At 37.4% G+C, this 24,709-nt stretch overlaps 1 protein-coding gene across 2 annotated transcripts; it reads left to right on the top strand.

Annotated features, from left to right (window-relative positions):
• The first annotated feature begins 1,256 nt into the window (after window positions 1-1,256).
• EMB2756 (transmembrane protein (DUF616)) lies at window positions 1,257-18,544 on the top strand. Of its 2 annotated transcripts, none has more exons than XM_078992096.1 (7): window positions 1,257-1,690; window positions 2,242-2,919; window positions 3,009-3,361; window positions 7,154-7,365; window positions 11,682-11,938; window positions 12,437-12,615; window positions 18,413-18,544. In XM_078992096.1, the coding sequence occupies exons 1-7, from the start codon at window positions 1,459-1,461 to the stop codon at window positions 18,527-18,529; spliced, it is 2,028 nt and encodes a 675-aa protein (XP_078848222.1). In that variant the 5' UTR covers window positions 1,257-1,458; the 3' UTR covers window positions 18,530-18,544. The 2 variants fall into 2 exon arrangements, with proteins under 2 accessions (XP_078848222.1, XP_078848223.1); XM_078992097.1 differs by lacking the exon at window positions 18,413-18,544 and adding an exon at window positions 13,129-13,574.
• Window positions 18,545-24,709: the final 6,165 nt, after the last annotated feature.

Here is a 24,709-nt window from a genome sequence, read left to right as displayed (position 1 = left end):
ACCATTACCAACCCATCTCCGATGATAACCTCCCTACAAAGCTCTTCCCTCACTACACTACCATCGAATACGAACCCAAAAATGAGAGATCCCCTTCCCAAACTATTCCTCAAATATTTTTCTTCACAATAAATACTTGTGTGATTGAAGAGGAAATCATGTTTTTAACTTTCAAGGGTTATTAGGGAGATTCTAGATAATTCTCTTATCGGTTTGATTACTTTTGGGAGGTATGTTTTGCATTCATGATTTGGGTTTTTTTACAGAGTTCCCAAGGTTTATGTGTTTAATAGGGCCAAACAGATTACTAAAGATCAAGTTTTAGACTAGATGTGTTTCTTTCTAAAGAAACCCAGACCAAGCTCAAAAGGGTTATTACCGGAGAAGGTGGTGGAGGAAGTGGTAATGATAATGACTTGGTGGGTAATGGCTGGAGGAAGCAATTTCAATCGCCATTGATAGAGCTCTAACGATCACATGAGTATTGGTTTGTATATTGTAGAATTTTTTTGGAGTTTGTTCGTGAAGAAAAGATTTTAGAATGATTTTCTGGATGAATATATCTTGCCACTAATGGTGTTCCAAACTTTGATTGATTCTTTCTCACTGGAGATGGTGTGAGGAGATCGGGATCGAGTTGCAGGTAAAGGAATTTTTTGGGCTTTTATTTTCCATGTGTATTCATTCCTTCATGAGGTATGTCATGTTTGATTTTAAGGATTAATATTCTAGTTTCTTATTCCTTTTGGTTTGAATTTGATTTACATATATGGTTTCAATACGATTTATTTTATAGATACTAGTATTTTTTTTATTATTTTTTTTGCAGATAATTATGTCCATCTTCATCTCCATGATTTTGTATGGACTTTTTGCGGGCGAAACTGGTGGGGATGGGATGAATATTTGAATGGTTGATATATTATTTAAATAAACACATCCTCAACTCCACTCTTTCACCTTATTTTACATACCCATCATTTTTTTCATATTTAAATAATTGTCCTTACAGATACCAATTGCGTAAGTTTAAAAAAATAAGTTAGGGTTCAAGTGTGCAAATTACCCAAAATATCAAGGACAAAATAATCTTTTAGGCAAAACAGAAACCAAACATGTAACAAAACAAACAATAACACCTTCCAAATAAAAAAATAAATTAACAACCAAACCCACGAATTATTCTAAATCATAATTTACTCAAGTAATTTATTTGAGTAAATTACACAATGGTCCCTATAAAACTCAAGGTCTGCCTTCCCCCGAGCAACAATAATCAAATCATGCCAAACGGATTCAAACATCACTATGTTTAATCCCTACAACTACTAAACAACCCCCAAATCTCTCTTGATCTACGATTTCTCCACCCAAAATCACACAACTTTCAACCTGGGTATTCGGTTGTTGTCACTTGTACGAGTGTGGTGAGAGAGGGAACCAACGAACAATGCAGGAATGGCTCAGCACAGGCAATCAGGAGGCATCTTCTTCGACAAACTCCGAAACGATCAGGTTTCAGTCGGGATTCGTGCCGCCGCCGCTCCCAACTACAAACAATCGCGAACTAGTCATCATCGGCGCTTCAGGAGCCGAAGGATTTCTGTCAGCGCTTTCGTGCTTGTTACTCTAACTCTCATTTTTCTCATATCTGCTTCTGCTTTCTTCTTTCTTTCTAAAGATGATAAAGGTATCTCTCTCGACTTTGCTTGGAGGTTTATATTCGATTTAAATCTTAATCATCAAAATTTATTACCTAATTGGACTTAGACTTGTGGCATTAGTTGGGAATATTGATGGAAAAGTTGAAATACTAGAAAGTCAAAAATATTGTATCTACTCCTTGTCTGAAGAAGATGTTAACTTCACTGTTTTTTTTTTTTTTTTTTTTTTTTTCTCTATCCGACCAAATCCAACTTAGATTTTTACATTTAATGGGAAAATGCTGAAAAAAAGGTTAAAATAGTAGAAAGCTTAAACTTAAAACAGATAGAAGATGTATTGTTCTTTATGAGAAGATAAGGGGAATGATGAGTTGAACAAGGTACCACCAAGCTAGATGCTTGATGGCAGACTATAGAAGATGTTAACTTATAGGGCTTTAGATGCTTTCTCCTTGTAACACAGTGTATATTATGTGCATGTTTGTTAAGTGAGGTCTCATCTGAAGATCAAGCTTGGGAAGGGTGGTGTAAAATTTTATCTTTGGAAAATGGCTAATTTTTTTTTTCCTGGATGCAGATAAGGATGAGTACATAGTAGAAGGTGATGAGTTTGGGAGTGATTTGGACTTCCTTGCAAACGTGACACGTACAGAAAGATCAAAAATGGTGAAGTTTGGGCATGGCAATGGTTTTGTTGGTCATGGTGGGGACTCTCGGTATTGGGACAGGGATGATAGGAGAAGAGATGATGATTATGGTGAGGATTTAGTGGGTAATGGTAGTACTAGTACTAGTATAGCATCAAAAAGATATGTCTCTGAAGATAACAACAAAAGGAGGTCATCGGATCACAGGGTAGCTGGTTTGTATAATGAAGCTGGGCGAAACGAGCTGAAGATGTATGAAGCAGAGTATGAGGCTTCTTTAAAAGGTGTTTCAGTGTCTAAAAAGGAAGCTAAAACCATGAATCAGCTGGCAGATTCTGATAAGCATGATGAGGAAGATGATGTGATTGTGGATGATGAGTATATTGATGAGATTGATATGCATGACATTCGACTTGAAGACTATAATGACCACCACTCTGTTGGAGGATCTTCAGGCAAGGATGTACATGTACCAATTCATGGTTTGCCTGTGGATGCTTTAGATCCAGACAAACTGAGAGATACTACTACCATGCAATCCTCAAGAAGGGCTATTTCTGAGAGGAGGATTGCTTCCAAGAAGAGGTCAAAGAGGCGGAAGTATTCAGGTAGGTGTAAGGATTATCTCATCTTGCATATAATTATTGTTTTGTGATGGATGATATGTTCCAGATACATGAATGACTTTTTCTTGCAGGTGCTTGTGAAATGAAAATTCTTAACTCTACCATGAAGGCTGTGGAGCCTCCACAAAGTCTCAAGTTTGCAAGATTTTCCTTGCAGTACACGGAAATAGAAAGTAAGATTAATAGGTTGGAATCATGGGAGCCCAAATTTGGTGGGCATCAGAGTTTGGAAGAAAGGGAACAATCTTTCGTTGCAAATGATCAGAAACTTAATTGTGGGTTTGTGAAGGGTCCTAAAGGGTATCCTAGCACAGGATTTGACTTGGCTGAAGATGATGCAACATATATTGCTACTTGTCATATTGCTGTCATTTCATGCATATTTGGAAACTCCGATCGTTTGAGATCACCCATGGGGAAAACGGTATCCTCTTAGTCTTTACATGAATCATAACTATATAGCTTTTTTCCATGTTTCTTTTGTTCCCCATCAACCATTGTCTGTTTGGATAAATGATAACCAAAATTCAATAACAGATAATGAAACTAAAATATCATATATATATATATATATATATATATATATATATATATATATATATATATATATATATATCTTAATTACCTTATAAAGCATTTTTGGTCAAATGCTGAATTTTAAGTCGTACAAACATACAATGCATTTGTACAATCAATTTATGCATTACAAAAAGAGTAGAGTACATATGGTCAACAGTTGAAAATGTCAAATCTCTTATCCCCTATTCTTAGGCTATTTTGACCCAGTTTATTCCTTATCTCCGTATTTCCCCAAATCTCGCAATTTCTGTTCACAAATCTTGGATATATATCGCTGACATTTCCATTTCTAGGGTTTAATTCATCTTTCAGCATTCAACCACCATTGTCACACCCGTCGCTTGGCGCGGGTAAATGGCTAGTGTGTGTGTGTGTGTATATATATATATATATATATATATATATATATCTAAGAAGCTTTTGATTACTGAATGAAATAAACATACAACAATCTGAAAGGAAATCAAAATGATTATCCTCCTGCCCTAATAGTCTTTCCAAAGAGACAACCCCTACCCAAGCTAAATGCCCAATACTCAAAATGCAATCCACTACTCCTATCACTATCTTATTTATGCTATCCTTCATTCAGACAATTCTTGATAGGGTGCAAAATAGATAACAAAAAATATTACAATTAAGACCCTGCACTTTAGCCATATGTTGATATATGAGCCGTTCTCTATCAGATAATGATGGCATATGTGGGGGAGATAAAAGGAAAAGATAAATGATTGTGATAACTTAGGACATCATGATGGAAAAGCCCTGACTTTGTTTATTAGTTATTTTTTTTTGCATCAAGTCAAAAACACACACCGATATATTGCTCACCTTATTTAGTTGTGTCCCTTTTAAGTTCATCAAGTAAAAATAAAAAACACCACCTTACTCATGTAAATTGACACAAATGGTGGTTAGATTAGGCATCTTTATAAACTACATGATCATAAACCTTACGTGACAAATGCAGACCAGTCACTTCTAACATGAAGTTTTCTTACCCCTAGAAATTTGAAATTTATCTCTAGTGGTTAATGTGTTTTATTCTAATACTTGCTCCATTCTCAAAAGTGAGATAACACTTAATTACAAAGGTTTCATGCATACATTTATGGGCTTTATACATGTTGATTAATATTAGATAACTTAGGAAGCATGGACACATCATCTCACATGATAATGACTACCATACAGTTAGCTAGGAAATTTATGAAATACTCACTTTTGAAAAATTTATGCTTCTTCCTTATAAGCCATAAGTACTTTGGGATCCAAGAAGTGTATATTAAAGATAACAAAAGGTACATGCTTTGATGTATTCTCTTTTAATCTTTAATATTAATCAGTTGCCATAATTTTATCACATTCTTATATATAGATATGCACATATATGCACACACACAAATATATACAGTCCTTTTTACCCTCTGTCATCATTCACTTGACTAAATTCCATGGTGGATACTTTTTGAACAATAAAGAAGTCGTTATCTTTACAACTAGGGTTGTTGACATAAGTACATTGGGGAGTAACATATCTGTTCCAACTGTTGTATTTTAAAAATAATTTTATTTTTGTCCATATTTTATGTGCTAGAACTTCTTCTTGGGGAGTGAGCTGGCTCTTGTCGTCACTCTTTGATTACTCTATTCAATCAATGTAAATGGTGCCCCTTTATTTGGGGTTTCTACTTTGTTAGCCTTATAGCCTTCTGTTGGAAACAAATATGATGCACAAAATGAGGCAGAGAGAATTTTTACATTTAGTTTTCTTTTGTTTGCAACAGTTTGCCTTTTTAAAAAAGTTTGTATATAAGTTGTTTATTGCACCATATGGATATTGTTGCTATTATATGCAAGTAGTGAGTATGACAAAATATTGTATTGAGTGAAATATTATATAGATAGGTACCTAGTATAAACTATGTGTTTTCGTAAACACTAAAGTGGGGAAGTTTGTGAACTAAAAAGTAATGCCATCAATAATATTTTACAACGATGTCAGTGGAGTGGACGAATAGTTGAATCTGTTTTGAAAGATGGAATGCTTATGGGACATCCCAAATTGCACGACAAAGTTTCATATGAATAAGTAACTACACGTATGGTTTCCGTGTTATTTGGTTTGAGGAAAATACCACAAAACATAACATTATCCTCTTTCTGTAACAAACACCCAAATTTTTATATAAAAGCATACCTATTTTTTTGATTTTTAAAACAACATAATATGTAATTTCTTTTTTTATCCCCATGAGGATATACAAGTTCTATGATTACATGCCAAAGTAACAGGCAACACTATACATGGCATAGTCGGGTGTTACTGCATCCCAATCCCACACTAATAATAAAAGCCTACAAAATGTTGCCATCTACTAAGCATGTCTTCTAAGAGCTCAACTCTCTCCTTTCCCTTACCCGTTTGTACGGATGAACAATAGAAACGTGAATCATATACAATCTTAGTGAGTAACTTTTTCAAGCTCCCTACAACATAATATATAATATATCCACCCATGCCAACATTGCAACCCAATAAGCATAGTTCCACATTTAAGTCGATATATAAGTAAGATGCACCATATGAAACAAAATAAGAAACATGTACAATTGCCACATCATCATCATCATAGAATCCTACACTTCATTCCCAAGTAAACTATCTAATATGAACCCATCAGATACTTATTACCGAAAGCCAACTTGTAGTTGTAGGAGGAGGGGACACTTAGACTTATAAGTTACAAAAACATTACCCTTATTGAATCAAAAACATTACCCTTATCTCGGGATAGTTATGTAATGTTTACACTATCCCACCTTTATGTCTTGAAGAGGTTGTTGTAAAGCCCTTTCAGAGTTGGTCATTCCCTCCCTCCTTAAACAAACAATTATCCATATCAAATGTCACAACAACCTATTGAATCAAATTCCCCACACTCAGCAACAAATCAACCTACCCTCGTGGTCTAACAAAAATGTTTATATAAACTCATGAATATAATGATATTTGTTTCCCTTTTAGCTAATATTTACCAATTATCAGGTTAGAATCCAATTTCAAACACTTTCCCCAAAACAGTTACAGACCACATGAGCCTTAGTTTCCAATATCATCAATCTTTGATGTGCTGTGAATTTCCTTCAACATCACCATTCCTAAGGGATGGTGGATAGAATATAATTTCATTTTTTTTATTAAACGACCAAGATACCCTCATTATATATATATATATATATATATATATATATATATATATTGAAATAAATACAAACACAATTATAACTAAATATAATTTATGATAAACAAAAATATTTAAATATAAATAACTTTTTTAAGAAAATGTTTTTATTATCGATTTCCAATCCATTTCCTGACAGCCAAACACGATATACAATGTTTCCTTGAGATCCGAATTCTAATTTTATCCAAAAAATATTCTACAAATCGAATGCCCCCTTTTACAATAATATGGCATCTTATAGTTTTATTCATGTAATTCTTTCTTTAATCAATAATAACATACACACACACACTTACACTTGAGAGTAGCATGTTTGAATTAAATAAGCAGCATATGAAGTTGGTTATTGCAGGCAGGGATTGAGTTTTGTTGTTTCCTGATTCCAGGTTTCTCGGATTTCAAGGAAAAATGTATGTTTCGTGATGTTTGTAGATGATATTACTTTACAAACTCTTTCCTCAGAAGGACATATGCCGGACAGAATGAGTTACATTGGTATATGGAGAATTGTGGTTGTTAAGAATCTTCCATACACCGACATGCGCAGAGTAGGAAAAATACCTAAACTTTTGGCACACCGTCTTTTCCATAATGCAAGGTTCGTAAAATTAGTTATTTCTGTTCTTTCTATTACAACAACATTCTACTTTGACTTTAATTCTACTTTGAAAAACCTACACAATTATATATATATATATATATATATATATATATATATATATATATATATATATATATATATATATAGCATTATGCTTTGGGTTTTATGCAGAAAAGTCCCATTATTTCGGGATAAAGTCCTAATTTTTTTTTTGAACAGAAAAGTCCCGATTATTTAACATTTTGCTAACGAAAAAGTTCTTTTTTATATTTTAACAGGAAATGACAGATTATGTGATTTTCCCTAAATAATGAGACTTTTCTGTTAAAAAAAACTTTTAGGACTTTGTCAAAATTTCTCGAAATATTGAGACTTTTCTGCAAAAAACCCTTATGGTTTTAACTTTTTTTCTTAGGACATAAAATTTACCCGTGAAAATTGCTTCGTATTCGGATGATATTGCTAAAAATAATTGCATGGATTTCTCAAAGTAGAATGCTGATAGATGATACAAGTATGAATGTATGATGTTATATTAAAGAAATCAATGAAAGTATGTTGCTATTTCTGGCATTTAGCCAAATGATAAAAAACATAGATTTACTATTTTACCTAGATAGGATAAAATGACCCATTCCAATCTGATTTTCTTTTATGTGTGGCATCAAGAGATGGAATCAGATTAAGAACATAGATTAGTGTCACGAGGACTATAGAAATGGTGCAAGGATATGACAAGTCTAATGTAACCAACTGATTTGATATGGCATTAGCTGCAAAGTTTGAACCCATTGCTTTCATTGTAATTACTCAATTATTTTGTTGGATAATTGGCAGCTTAAAGTTGGGCAGTATCAAATTATAAAATTAGTCGACTAGTTTTCTTCTTTCTAAACTTGTCAGCTTTAGTTGTCTGACTATCTAAATGTTTATCTTGCTTGCCATTATTCATCACGCTTATGCTCATGCGTTTAGAGGTTCTATCGCAAGGAACCATGTTATGTTATGTTATGTATAAATTCTTCTTATTTTGATGAGTGTCTAATCATCATATCTCAAGCAAGCACTTGTTGTAAAGCATGCCATAAGGGTGTTGTAGCACAGTTAGGTTAGTAATTCGAGAAAGAAACAGGTAGGTCTCCAAACTCCAAAGCCGAGTTCAAGACTCGATACTTTTTATTCATAATAAAAAAAACAATATCGATATATATATATATATATATATATATATATATATATATATATATATATATATATATATAAATTAAAAAAAGACAAAACTGCACAAGTGGTCCCTGTGGTTTGCTCAAAATTGCCACTTTGGTCCAAAAAGTTTGGACTAGCACCATAGGTCCAAACTTTTCATTTTGTTGCTTGTTTAGTCCATTCTATTCTGATTTTTTTCAAAAGGATGGATTTGCCCCTGTTAATATGATTTTCTTTTTTGTTTTCTTAATTGTTTTTTGTGATTCTGATTTTCAGATTTAAAAAAATAAAAAATACAAATAAATCACTCTCTCTCTCTCTCTCTCTCTCTCTCTCTCTCCAATTACCCATCTTCTTCCTGAAAATTGTCCAGATGAACAAAAAAAACAAACAAAAAAAAACATCTAGAACAAATTGTTGAACACGTCAATTCTCAATGGAGATGGAGAAAAGAGAATGAGAAATCATATCTAAGGTTAGTCTTCTCCATCTGTTTTCAGATATGTTCGTCTTCTCCATCTGTTTTCATATCTATTTGTGTTCTTCATCACTGTCAGGATCAACACCACACCCTTCTCAGTTCATCTTCACCATCTGTGACTTGATTTTCAGTGTCACCGAAAAACCCACCCCAACCACACCCTAGTACCATGGTATCAGAAGACGAAATAGAGGGCAGGTCGAATAAGGGAGAAAGAAGAAAACGAAATCATGAAAGACGAAATCAGATCGAGTTTGTGGGTTCTTGGGCTCTTCATCTGAACACACAGACGATGATCTGAAGACAAAACGACAGAGGAAAAAACCCTGAATTGAAATCTGCTTCTCTACCTCATCTCTCTGATGATAGTCTTCAGTCGTGAGCTCATGTCTCCGATCTCCTCCTCAGACAAGAACAGATCTAAGCCAGTGAAGTCTGAAATCCTTCTTCAGATCTGTCGATCTGAAACCCCTCCTCCTCTTCATATCTAGTCATCTAACTTTCTTTCATCTTTTTTATTCCTGTAAACAACCATCGAAGCATAAATCCAATTACACAGAATCGATTTCCATATGAAGATGAGGGATGAACACCCAATAATCGATTTCCAGAAATTTAGAACATGCACACACACTCTATTGATTTCCAGAAACACGAACACACACGATTTTAGTTTTTGATTCGAATTTAGGAATCTGATTCTTAAGTTACCCTTGAAAAAAAATTCACAAATGATTTCCATTGAGTTATGATTTAGAAAAACCCAAATGAAAACGAGATTGGAAAGATACCTAGATGAGATATTTTCTTCAAAAGGAGGGAGAGGGAGAGAGAGAGAGAGAGGGAGGGAGGGAGGGAGATGGTTTTTTTAATTTTTCTTTTAATCAGAAGAATATTTTAAATAAATAAAAAACTAAAAAAAAAAGCAAAAGCAAGGGCAAAATCGTCTTTATAAAAAAGTTTAAAGCAAATCGGATCAAACTCACAACAAAATGAAAAGTTTGGACCTCTGGTGTCAGTCCAAACTTTTTTGGACCAAAGTGGCAATTTTGAGCAAACCACAGGGACCATTTGTGCAGTTTTGTCTTAAAAAAATTACTAATAGATATCCTGATTTTAAATACAACAGTACCTAAAATAAATTGAATATAATTACTACATAGTCGATAACCTTGATGAGTTGGGGAGCCGTGTCATTACTCCCCTCCCAAACAAACAAGCACCTTGTCTTCAAGGTGGAAATCTGGGCTCTGCAGCTGAATATTGGTGTAATTGTGGAGGGTCTCTAATTTAATTCCCCATAATTTTCTTTCTCATCCTCATTGCTGTGGGCCTTGCATGATGAAGGTTGCTTCCAAGACCTGTTCTAGAATTGAATAAGATGAGGGACAACATTTCCTTAATAAATGCCATGGTAAGGGTAGATTTGTCATTTCCGGAGTCGCTCCATTAATTTGTTGTTGTAATCAGTAACTAGTTCTTTGGGAGAGATCCAACCAGTAAGTAAGTAATAAAAATAAATCATTGATTGTTCAATCAGCTAAACATAGAAACAAAAATATGATAGACCCTTGTTGAATCTATCATATACTCCAGACATACTAACCAAAATACTTGATAATATTAAGATAATTCCCAATCATTTGAGAGGAAAGGGGATCTCCAAAAGGACAAAGTTCTAGTTCATACAAATTCTTAGCTAGGACTCTATAACAAAAGGACTATATATACTACCACTAGAGACAAGACAAAAGGAAATAACAACCAACATAATCAGGTGCTGTCCCCACTAACATTGTTTCCACTCAAAATTGGCTGCAGACCCACATATAGGAAAATAAATAAATAAAAGACTGAAATACCCCTTGGATCATTTCATTCCAGCACAACCAGGCAAAAGTTCACCCAATTTCTACCCTCTTGCTATGAATCAGTAAAAGTCAGGGGCTTATGAAAATATCAAACACCTTTTAATACCTAAATTTCATTTACATACACAAATATTACATCATGTTGTCATTGATGCTCGTGTTTAACCTTATCCTCTTTTGTAATTTGGTGATAGAAGCTTCTTGTAAGGTTTACATTCATTGACTGATTGACTGTGGTGTGGTATTATTGTAAGCAATTTCATTAGAGGTCCCAAATCCATACATAGACCATACATAGGTTTTGTGTTGTTTGGTTTGGGAAATTCGCCACCAAAAGCTTAGGGTGCGTTTGGTTGTAGAAAACTGTTTTCATTTTCCAAGAAAATGTTTTCAGAAAATAAAGTTGAGTTTTTAATGAAAATTTTAGAAAATGCATTTGGTTGGAACCGGTGGAGTTTTCATTTTCCATCTTGGAAATTTAGAAGACAGAAAATTTTCATTTTCTTGGAAAATTTTTGAAAACTGAATCAACCAAACGCATTTTCAAAATATTCATGGAAACCTAGAAAATTTTCCGCAACCAAAGACACTCTTAGCAATTGCTTCGGTGCTACCGAACCAAAAGCTTTAATTTATATATATATATATATATATATATATATATATATATATATATATAACATTGTTAGTACACTAGTATGGTGTAATATAGAGAAATGATTATGAAAGGAGGTTGTTGTGTTGTGAAATTTCAGGTACTCAATTTGGTTGGATAGCAAGCTGCGGCTCCAACTGGACCCTTTACTGGTATTGGAATATTTCTTGTGGCGAAAAGGGCATGAGTACGCTATTTCAAATCATTATGATCGCCATTGTGTCTGGGAGGAAGTTGCTCAAAATAAGAAGCTCAACAAGTACAATCACACCATCATCGATCAACAATTTGCCTTCTACCAAGCAGATGGCTTAACAAGATTCAATCCATTCGATTCTCAAAAGCTTCTCCCAAGCAGTACGTCTTCTCTTCTCTTTCTAAATATTTTCCTCATTTACGCATCACAATCACAATCTACTTTTACTATTTTATTCATTTAGCCTGTTGTTTTTGTATATCAAGTTTCTTTGATAACAAAAATAGTGATAAAATGTTTATATTATTTATTTTGTCCCAGATAACTCGAAAAATTGTTGTCTGAAGCAATCAAAACAGGCATACTGGTTTTCTGAATCTCGCTCACTTTCCTATTTTATTGATTTAGCCGCTCGACTATTACTTTTACTACAAAATTATTATGATAACTGTTTTAAATCGATAAAAAGTAATAGTTGAGTTGCTAAACCGATAAAAAGGGTGAAAGTGTGGTGCTATTCTACATTTTCTCAGTATTTTTCAATCGGTCAAAAAGTGTAATAGTTAAATAGACAGTGAGTAGTTGAAGTGGGTGAATGACGAAAGTAGGTTGTGGTTTTGGCATTAGTCAAATAAAATAATATGTATACTTTTTTTCAGATGTACCAGAAGGTTCTTTTATTGTAAGGGAACACACGCCAATGTCAAACTTGTTCTCGTGCCTCTGGTTTAACGAGGTTGAAAGGTTCACACCTCGTGATCAGTTGAGCTTTGCATATACATACCACAAGCTAAGACGAATCAACCCCACCACCCCCTTTTACTTTACCATGTTCAAGGTTAGATCTTAGCCTTAGTGCTTAATGCTTATCATATAATATTATTACTACTCTTAAATGCACCAACCTAATTTCATTCCTTTCTTTCTTTCTATCAAATCTACCCACTTTACTCATTCAAATCCACAGCATTTTTCTTTGCTATAATTGGATAGACTTTACATAGTATAATAATGTCTTAATCAGAAAAAAAAAAAAAAAATCAAAGTAAAATGCTATAATTGCTTAAAAATTTTCCTTGATAAAAAATAAATAGATAGTTGGAAGTGCAATGTTGAAATAGAATGAAATGACAGTAGGGAAGGGTGCCATAACACACAAATAAAGGAAAGGGAAGTATTGACATTTTGGTTGTTTTCCATGTGTTGTGGGGTGGTGTTTCTTTTTGACTTTAACAACGGACAATGTTTATTTTTCAACAAAGAGAAACAGATAAAAATGTTGGTTGCTGCTATTTTAGGAAATTTGAGCTGATGAATATTAATATTAGTTAACCTTACAACAAACAAACAGGACTGTGAAAGGCGAAAGATAGCAAAGTTGTTTCGCCACAGGTCAGAAGAGAGTAGAAGATATATGATGATTGGACAAGAGGCAGAGGCAGAGTGAGTGATGTGGATGATAATCATATCAGAGCCTTTGTTTGTGTCTACTTATTATGGAGTGGAGGGAGTTGTAGATATACATAAAAGAGGCGTACACTGTTTTTGGGTGGTGAACTGAAGATTGCCATACATACATACATACATAAATCATTTGTGTATTTTATTTTCCATCTCAACACCCAGACCACCTCACACACACGTACCTACCTACCTACCTGGCTGGCATGCTGTATTAAGCGTGGTGTACATTGTTTCTTTCTTTGTGGTTTTATGGATCGTAGATAGTTGGATGCTATTTTACGCAAGGATTTTGGACTGTTATTTTTCTTCATTCAAATTGGTGGAGTTTGTATTTGCTTGGCCTTCTTGGACCGGCTTGGCTTGGCTTGGCTTCTCCTTGTTTTTCCTTGTTCAATGCTTTATGGTAAGTAAAGGTTTCAAAAACAGGTGCTAAGAAAAAACCTCATTTGATGAAACATAAATAATAACATAATCAAATCTATAAAAATAATAGACTTACAAACACTACATATCAAGTATTACTGAAAAATCGATAAAAACAAAAAATTATAGTATTAATCTATAAAAGTTTATAATATACAAAAAATGTCAAAAAAGAAAAATGCATTTCATAATTTAACAAACTAAATAAAAAGAAAAGAATCATGAAAATTTAAAAATACGTATACAATATGTATCGTTTCAGTTATTGGTCATTAGCTCATATAGAAGACCTCGTGCATCGTCTTCGTCAATGCATCTTCTTTCCCTATGCATCTTCATCCGTTCTTAGTAATGGCAGAGCTACCATTTTAATTCTAATTTTATATGAAATTGCAACTAAAAATGCCAATATCGATAAGTAATGAAACCGATACACAATACATAATATTTACCTGTAAATCCCAATCCCCTTTAATTATTTTGGAGAGATATTGCTGCTTCTCCACTCAAAGCCTCGAAGCCAAGGTTTTTTTTTTTTTTTTTTTTTTTTTTTTTTTTTTTTTTTGTATTAGGGATAATGACTTAAAAGGGTAATGTATTTTTCGATTTGTACACATTTGGTCAATGATTTTTTTTTCGTTCAGATTTACCCTTTCAACTTGTTAAACTATATACATTGAGTCTTTGTGATCAGTTACTCCAGGTTAACCAGGAAAAATGACTTAATAGAGTAATATTTTTCATTTTATACACATTTAGTCCTTAATATTTTTGTACATATTTAATCCTTAATATTTTTTTTTTTTTTGTTTCAAAATAAGTTCTTTTTTTGTACTCATTCAATACTTATGAATGATTTCCTTAGGTTTTTTTCACGACATCTTACGCGGGACAATCATTGATGAGGTGTTTTGGGTTGTTGATGCTTATGTCCAACACGACCTCGACTGCTTGTGTAACATCCTAGTTTCGAGGTATAACATTTCTTTATGTGATAATGAGGTTGCCTGGGTGACTCGACGAGTTATGCCTCAACTTGTCGAGTGGAGTGGCGATTCGGTGATATGGATTAGTGAGCCGACTTGACGAGTCAGCGTTGCCGATGGAAACCCTAAATTCTTGGGCCTCTGGCCTATTTAAAGGCACTTATAGCCTCATTGCGGCTACCCTTTCCCTGAGAGCAAACCCTAAGCGTCCCCTTGAGCAATGAGAGTGTGTGATTAACTTATTGTGAGCGTTGGTGCATTTGGTGAAGAGGAAGGAAGGATCTCAAGCTAAGGATCAAGAAGGTGTGGTTAGATCTGAGGCTATAGCACTCCAGAACATCTAAAGGGGGTATCCAACTTCACCATTTTCAATTCTTTAAGTAGATCTTTTGTTTGTTGAATCCTAGGGTTTCTTCTTCCCTAAAACTTCCGATCTGGACTATATGAGGACCTTAAAGTCCAGATGTCCCTGCTTTATTCAGCCATAATGAGTGATTTGAGTGAGAAACCATTGTTGAGGTGAGATTTGACATTTTGAGCTCTTAATGCCATGTATGAACGTAAAGCCTGTGACTTTGCGTGATAAGGGAGCTTAGGGAGTATAGATCTAAAGTTTGGGTGGGTTCCCTGCTTTGGAATCGTCTGAATAAGATGAGAGTCTGAATGGACTTCGACAAGACTTCTGAGGAAACGAGTGGACTCGACGAGTCACAAGAATGCACTCGGCGAGTCGGGTCAAACATGGACTGTTGACTCGAGTTTGACTTTGGTTGACTTTAGGGTTGGGTCAACCATGAGTAATGGAGACCATGGAGGGGTAAAATGGTCTTTTATCCACTTCAAGAGTTAGACAGAGAAAGAGAATAGCCTTTGGTATATTTGAATATGATTAGAGTATTAATTAGAGATAATTATTCTATGTGTTAGGCGGAGGCTAGTTCGAGATCCCATGTACGAGATTATACTGGCCAGCTTATGAGGTGAGTCTTCTTACTATACATTTGAATAGTAGTTACTGTGTGACCGGAAGGTCTTCATAGAGATATTGGACCAAAGGGTCCTCATTATTGGCTGGAGGGTCTCATTGTTATTCTGTGATAATGAATATTGTGCCTACTGTCTTTGTGACTTATGTTGTTATATTATTTAGTGTAAATGTTATTATATATGTTTACGCTGAGTTAGGTGATATTTATTATACAACATGCTTTGTGATTATGCTATGCTTGTGATTATGCTGTGTTTTGCTGAGTTAGGACCGAAGGGTCCACCCGAGTAGTGGAACCGGAGGGTCTCCACTGAAACGCATTGACCGGAGGGTCATTTCGAGTTACCCTCGAGTGGCTAATGAGATGTGTGCGGTATTTTGGGGAACTCACTAAGCTTCGTGCTTACCGTGTTATGTGTTTCAGGTTTTTTCAGGATTGCGGGAAGGCACCGAATTGATTGTACACACGAGTTGTGACAACCCAGAACTTCTATTTTGTAAAATTGGCCAATTCTATCAATGTTAAACTCGATTTTGTCACCTTTTAACACCGTTTGAGGGCTTGTTAAAGTATTCTAAGCCTAGTACAATAAAATTTGGGTTCTAGATCGAGTTATTTCAAGTCATAGCATAATATTCGAGCTATACACCCTCATGGTAGGAGTGTACGACCGTACACACGGGTGTGCGGCCGCACACCCACCCCCGTGACCGCACACCCGGGGTGGTGGGTCACCCACCCCTATAAATATGAGGATACCTCCTCTCTTTCACTTTTTTCTTCATTTGGCTGCCCACTACTACTTTCTCTCTCTAGAATCTTCATCTAAGGACCTTCCAAAGGCTTCAAAAACATAAGTGATTCATCCTTTAGCTCGTTATGCTTGAAAGAACCTTTTAATTTTCATGATTTACCGATGTTCTTCATCCCCTTGAAGCTGTACGGACACATACCTTCATAAGGTGGCCATACACACCTTAAAGGCCCTCCAAAGTGAGAACTTGACCCCCTATCTTCTAGTTGGACACGACCCTAGCCTTGATTCTCTTGGAAATCGACATTTTTGGCATAGATGAAGAGTGTACGGCCGCACACCCCTTTGTATGTCCGTACACACATCCTCAGGGCCGTATACACACTTTGATGTTCATATTTGGCCTTAAACTTGCAAAACCACTACGTATGGGACCTAGAACACTCCTTGGAAGCTTGTAGAACCTTGGAAACACCTCAAAAACACTCCCCATCATGAGTGTACAGCTGTACACTCATGGGACGTACACCCATGGTTGTACACACCCAAAAGGTGGTCGTACACCTCCCTCATTCGATCATATATGGTTCCGACACTTAGTTCAAGCATTTCCAGGTCCTTAGGTTGATTTCATGTCATGTTTAGTCATGAAATACCCTAATCTAATACATATATGTGTTACCATATGTTAATAGGACCCACTTGCGTACGAAACATCAGTTTACACTTGACATCCATACCAATCTTACGCTTGAATCCTACGTCAAACAGTGAGTTCATACCCCTACGCTTTTATAGTTTTTAAAACGTTTTCAGGGGGAATACAAGCCAAAGATAAAGGTTTTCACAACTTAAAAACTAATGCAATTACAACGGTTTTTACATCAAACATTTAGATACTTTATCCCTTTTGTAATATGCGGAGCATAAGGGACATTTTCTAAACATAATTGCATAGTTTTTTCAGAACAGTACATGAACATAACATACCAGTCAAACTATAATAGGTATAGTTTGGGGAATTGATTACCGGTTTTAAAGATTCAAACTACGTATAAAGTTAAACACATAAACTATGACGGATTTAGTTTATTCGTTACTACATACAGAAACAAGAGTATTTTACTAGATAATTATTTTGCGTATAATTATTTATACTATACACCGTATACAAACAATTTTGAACACGAGAACAACAGAACAACACGTAAATTAGTTAATACAGGATTGTGAGACCTTCTTCATAGTACCCTTCGGGGTACTGGTAAATCCTCTACTTTTAGTATAACCAGAGTCTCCTGGAGGGAGAGCGTGAGATTTGTGGATAGATCTATTCGGGACTAACAATCCCACACCTGAACTGTTAGCTACAGTTAGGCAGTCATGCCTGGAGTGACAAATTTTGTAACATCTGACGCCTGAAGAAACGTCATGGAGGTCATCAGTCATATTAGCATGGTTATACGAACTCACAATAGTATCAACTAACCATTATTTAATGGATTTTCCTTCTTCAATAGTTTTATTTTAACTAATAAGACTACCTACTTACTACACTGGAGGGTATTCCAGGGATACAACCTTTGGTTTTATTTTAAGTAATAAAACTACCTTACAAACTGGTGATAGCCAGGGTTTTCAACATTACATACATCATTTACTGGTGGTAGGGTTTTCAACAGAACATACATCATTTACTGGTGGTAGCCAGGGATTTCAACAAAACATACATCATTTACTGGTGGTAGCTAGGGTTGTCAACAGAACATACATCACTTACTAGTGGTAACCAGGGTTTACAAACGTAACACATTTTACTTACTGGTGGTAGCTAGGGTTTTCAAATGTAACACAATTTACTTTCTGGTGATTGACCAGGGTTTCAATACAAACGATATTTTTCTTATAATGAAAAGAAATCATTTGTACAAATTCAGTGACTAGTTTTCAATACAAAAACATGCTTATGAACTCACCAGCTTTATGCTGATACGTTTTTAAAACCGCTTGTATTCTCAGGACAACGATATACAGGTACTCTTGCCAACTTTTAGAGAAGACGGAGCATTTTTGGAGTCTCGTCTTTATCTTTTGCTACTTTTGATGTATACAAACTATGTTTTCAAACAAATGTAAATATTCATATTGTAATGTAATGGTTGTGTTTACTTTGATTGCTATTATACGATTGTTGTGATACTACGCATGATGTCACCCGCCCCCAGATGTTTCTTCCGTCTGTTCTGACGGTTCGGGGGTGTGACACCAGTGAAAGAGTTATGCTTGAGGATCCTGGATTTTAATTAAACAGTTATGAGGTTATGATTTTGTAAAGTAAATAAATGAGGTCTTTTGTGAAATGTGTTATGAGAACTACGGGAATTTTAATGAAAAAAATTTGTTTGAAAATTTATGGTGTTACAAGTTTGTATCAGAGCCTTAGTTTGAGGGATTCAGATGCACCTTCGGGTATCAAACTGAGGATTTGAGAATTTTTTTCTAAGGAAATGATTTTTCTAAAATGAGCAAGAGTTTCTAAGAAGAAAAATGAGAAGGAGTAGTGTGTACAATCAGCCAGAGCCCGAACGATGATTTCCCAAAGTACCCGTACTTATTTGTGTTATGATTTATTAATGAGATATTAGTAATTCATGCTAGAAGATAGGCTAAGTATTTCATATTTTAGGGCTATATTTGCTTGATTTGTGATGCCTTAGCCTAGGATTTTTTTTGCTATCTGTGAGGTGCCTTGAGTATGTGTGGAGTAAGAGTATCTGGCTGGAATCTTTTAAAGAGAACTTTGAGTCGAGGAGTAATATAGGAGAGATACCTAGATGAGCATTGGAGGAACCTATCGAGAGAGAGTAGTTAGATACCGCGAGGGGCATAGTTGCTTGAGTTGGCGACACCTTTTGAGCGTGTGTAGAGCAAATAGAGTGTAACCTAGAGTGGTTTTACGTGTTGGTAGAGATTATTCGATGCCGTAATGCTGCTTGCTTCGTGCCTTGTGGAACTCTTGATGATGAGAGTTAGCTAGTAAACGAATATGATGATATTTAGGAGGTAAATGGCTGGCATCATAAGGAGTTCTTCAGCAGCTGATGGCAGAGAATTGTGAGAACCTAGGAAGAGCCTAGGAGTGATCTTAGTCAGATGAGTATGCTGTTAGAGGATGGTATTCGCTGGGGGGCGACCAAGTTTATCGGGATTGGTGACCGAGAAGGTTGAGTAGCTACTTAGGAAATCTGGCACGATCCGTGTAGAAAGTATGGGTAGATGTGGCAGGTAGTATGGGCCCGTACTACTGAAAGCAAAGGACCCGTACTCGAAACAGGGACAATTCCAGAGGTTCTAAGTAGCAGATTGAGAGGAAATAACATGGTTCGGGTACCATGATAAGTAGCAGGTTGAGAAGTAATCACATGGATGAGCACCATGATTTGTAGTAGATTGAGAGGTGATCACATGGTTCGAGTACCATGATCTGTGGCAGATAGTGCTTCTGGCCTTACCAATTATCCAGTGGTGAGTGAGCAATCTGAGATTAGAGATGATAGAGTATGGGGCCGTAGGGCCATGTCGAGCAAGTTTCATTGGGGCATACTTTGAGAAGGAGATCGAGTTAGTTCCGAGAGATTTTATTAGTGAAATGCCAGTTGGAGTCGCAAGACTCAGGGATGAGTAGGGATGATACTTATTGGGGATCGCGGTCTGAATAAGTAAGTGACCGATGGATGAGACGTCTCCTTTTGAGAAAAAAGTTGTGCTGTCTCCGTTTCTTGGGAGAAGCAAAAGAGATAACGAGCTTCCGGTTTCAAAGTTTCGAGGTAAACCCCGTAGGGTAGCATTAGGTTGAGACCTTTTCACCAGAGTATTTGAACAGTATGTTTGTTGTGAGGTATTCTTATCCCATGAGAGAGTCATTAGCGGGATTAAGATGGAAGAGAGCAAGGAAGTGCCTTATTGAGGAAGGCGAACTGTTGTTAGCAATTCCAGGTGAGTAAGAGGAGTATATCGTGTGACAACCTGAAATTTCTCCCGTTATTTAACCCACCTTTGTTAAAAAAATTTAATTTTTATTAAATTTTCCGTCAAATTCTTGGGTTAAGTAAATTAACTAAAGTTATAGTTATAATTACATACGAGTCAGAAAACCCAAAAATCGCATGAAAAACTCACGATTCCTCGAAAAACAACGAGTTCACAGCCAAGATGAGTTGATGGCCGTAAACTCGTGTACGATTGTAAACTCGTTTACAGTCGGTGCCAGGTGGACCCCACCACCGACCATACCCCTGGCCTAGAAATACAAGACCCCCACCCTCATTTGAACCTTCTTGGCCGGAAACACCCACTTTCTCTCTCTAAACCTCTTGACCGTAAACACCAAAAACCCATTTCTTCAGAAAAATGTCGGAAATCATCATTTGGGGCCGTTTGGGAACATCTGGAACACGTTTTCGTATGTAACGATGTAAATTTTAAAACCAAATTTTCATTTTTTTTTGTAAACATCAAAACATCGATTAATATTTCAAATTCAAACTTAAACAATATTGTCACAACAGAATACATCCCAAAGATCATAAAAATAGTTTTCCCCCGATAATGTGTACGATCACGCCGGCGCCTTTCCACGGTCCTCGCTAGTACCTGAAACACATCACACAACAACTGTAAGCATAAATGCTTAGTGAGTTCCCCAAAATACAACCTACGCACATACGCCTTTCCAGGCTCTGACCTTCCGGTCCATGTGTCTCAGGGGACTTCCGTCCCGACTAGGTAAACCTTCCGGTCCTACCCACGTCAACCTTACAATCCACATCACAACGCCTTCCAGCCCATAACATATTCGCCTTCCGGCCCATAATATAATGCCTTCCGACCCATATCAAGCATATCATACATGGCACATATAACGATTAACTTATCACTCATAATGCATATATCTCATATCATATTCGACCTTCCGGTCACACAGTCAAACCCTTCCGGGTACAGTATAGTGAGAAAACTCACCTCGTGGAAAGTCTAAGATCTCGCGTCCTCGCTATCAGCGAATCCCAATGACGACTCTACCTCACCTAAACATAAAAATATTATTATTTAATACGCAAAGACTTCCACCACTAAAACTTTACCCCTTATCATCATTCCTCGGAGGGTAAAAGACCATTTTACCCTTCCTTGACCTAAAGTCCTCATGTTTGACCAAAACCCTAAAAGTCAACAAAGTCAACCCTGAGAGTACGCGGGGCGTACTGCTAGATGTATGCGAGGCGTACATCGCCAACCCCCCCCCCCTTGGATCGGGGTCTCCACCCAGTATGCTGCGCGTACTGGAAGTTACGCCCAGCGTAACCACTAGAATCATCCACTCTCCATTTCTAGTCTTAATCGGTTAAGCCATTACTACAACTTCTAGATCCGACTCTTTTAGTGTGTCTAAACCCATAAAGTCAAGACCTTTAAGCCTTGGCATGGCTGTAAAGGCTCCAACATCACATAACAACATTCTATTCCAACTCAAGGACCTAGATCTCATGCATGGTGCAATACCCACGTCCAAGATGCCATTTTTATGAGTCTACAACTCCAATAGATCAGAAATATGAAGTATCTAAGCTTATGGAGGCCATTTGCACAAAAAGTCTCCACCTTTGGGACTTAAACCCTAGAAAATGACACCTTAAGCATATAACATGAACCAAGTGACAAGATCTGAACTTTTTACCTGAAAATGAAGTTTTAACCCTTGAAAAGCTCAGATCTACACTTGAGCACAACTTCTAGCCTCTCCAACAAGCTCTTCTTCTCGTTTGCAACCTTGGAATGGCACCACCAAGCTTAGAATACACACACAATGGCTAAAGAATGAAGGTACACTCTTTTTAGGGTTTCACTCTGAGGGATGGTGGCTAAGAAGTCCAGCCACACATTCCTTTTATAGCCCCTCCAAAGGAAATTAGGGTTTGGATCTGAATAAGTTACGCCGGGCGTAACCTTGGGTACGCCCCGCGTACCTGAGGGGGAACGCGTCTAAATGAGGCGCGCGAGTACGCGCAGCGTACGCGCCTACCATGAAAACCCTAAATTAACAACTTAATCCAAAATAGAAGAATACCTGGATTCGGGCTGTTACAATTCTCCCCCACTAGAACCAGACTTCGCCCCCGAAGTCTCATACTGAAAACAACTCTGGATACTGATCCCGCATCTCAGACTCAGACTCCCATGTCAGCTCGGACCCCTTCCGATGTTGCCACTGCACTTGTACCAGGGGTACTTCCTTGTTCCTCAGAACCTTAACTTTCCGATCCCTGATCGCTACTGGTCTCTCCACATAGTTCAGGCCTGCATCCACCTGAATATCATCTAATGGCACCACTGCTGACTCGTCGACAATACATTTCCTTAAGTGCGAGACATGAAAGGTATCATGGATCTGTCCCAACTCAGCAGGTAGATCCAACCGGTAGGCTACCCGGCCTACCCTAGCAATTACCCTGAAGGGTCCAATGTACCGGGGTCCCAACTTGCCCCTCTTCCTGAATCGTATCACTCCTTTCCAAGGAGAGACCTTTAGGAGCACAAGGTCACCAACCTGAAACTCGAGCTCGGACCGCGACCTGTCCGCATAACTCTTCTGGCGACTCTGCGCGGTCAACAACCTCTGCCTGACCTGATGAATCTGCTCAGTCGTCTGGAGTACAATCTCCGTGCTACCCATCACCCGCTGTCCCACCTCTCCCCAGCAGATGGGGGTGCGACACCTCCGCCCATACAACAGCTCAAAGGGTGGCATACCAATGCTCGAATGATGGCTGTTGTTATACGAAAATTCTGCTAAAGGTATATAGGTGTCCCAGCTCCCTCCAAAATCCAAAACACATGCTCGGAGCATATCCTCCAGCGTTTGAATCGTTCGCTCGCTCTGTCCGTCCGTCTGCGGGTGGTATGCGGTACTGAAATGCAGTCTCGTACCCAACTCCTCATGAAACTTCTTCCAAAACCTGGAAGTAAAACGCACATCACGATCTGAAACAATCGACATCGGAACCCCATGCCGCGATACCACCTCCCTCACGTATAATTCCGCCAACTTCTCCGTAGAAGAGCTCTCGCTGATGGCTAGAAAATGAGCGCTCTTCGTCAATCTATCCATGATCACCCAAATCGCATCGACTCCCCTCGCAGTCCGCGGCAATTTGGTGATAAAATCCATGGTAATCTGTTCCCACTTCCATTCGGGAATCTCTAGCGGCTGCAATTTACCATGCGGACGCTGGTGCTCGACCTTAACCTACCGACAAGTCAGGCATCTTTCAACAAACCATGCAACATCCCTTTTCATACAGGGCCACCAATACTCCTTCCTTAGATCCAAATACATTTTTGTAGCCACAGGATGAATCGAGAATTTCGATCGATGCGCTTCCTCCATCAAAATAGTACGCGCACAGCCCACAAACGGTACCCAAATCCGACCCTAAAAAGTCATAAGCCCTCGACCATCCGTAATGAATCCTGATACCTGACCTACAACTTGCTCCCTCTTTTGATTTTCTGGTTTCACAGCCTCAGCCTGAGCTCCTCAAATGGTATCCAAAATCGGGGTCATCACCGTCAACCTCATACAAATATCTCGGATCGGGGTGCTTTCCGCCTTACGGCTCAACGCATCGGCCACCACATTAGCCTTGCCTGGGTGGTACATGATCTCACAATCGTAATCCTTCACCATGTCCAACCATCTCCTCTGTCGCATATTCAGATTTGGCTGATCCATCAAGTACTTCAGACTCTTGTGGTCCGTGTAGGTGGTACACCGAACCCCATAAAGATAATGCCGCCAGATCTTGAGGGCAAACACCACAGCCCCTAATTCCAAGTCGTGGGTGGGATATCTCGACTCATGAGGCTTCAACTTCCTCGAAGCATACGCTATCACATGTCCCCTTTGCATAAGCACCACCCCCAAACCCGATATAGATGCATCACAGTACACCACAAAATCCTCCATCCCTTCCGGGAGTGCAAGAACCGGAGCCTCGCACAATTTCTGACGAAGGGTCTCGAATGAGGACTGCTGCTCCGGTCCCCACGAAAATGCAACACCCTTTCGGGTCATCCTAGTAAGTGGCACAACGATCTTGGAGAAATCCTTGATAAACCTTTGATAATATCCAGCCAATCCCAGAAACCTGATCTCAGTGGGCGATCTCGGCACCTCCTACCTCAATACCGCCTCAATCTTGGTCGGGTCGACCAATATCCCTTTCTGGTTAACAAGATGCCCGAGGAACTGGACCT

Source organism: Lactuca saligna, chromosome 4, assembly GCF_052625555.1.
Source record: "Lactuca saligna cultivar CGN05327 chromosome 4, ASM5262555v1, whole genome shotgun sequence".
In the NCBI taxonomy this organism is placed as follows: Eukaryota; Viridiplantae; Streptophyta; class Magnoliopsida; order Asterales; family Asteraceae; genus Lactuca; species Lactuca saligna.
This window is presented reverse-complemented; position numbering and strand designations above follow the sequence as displayed.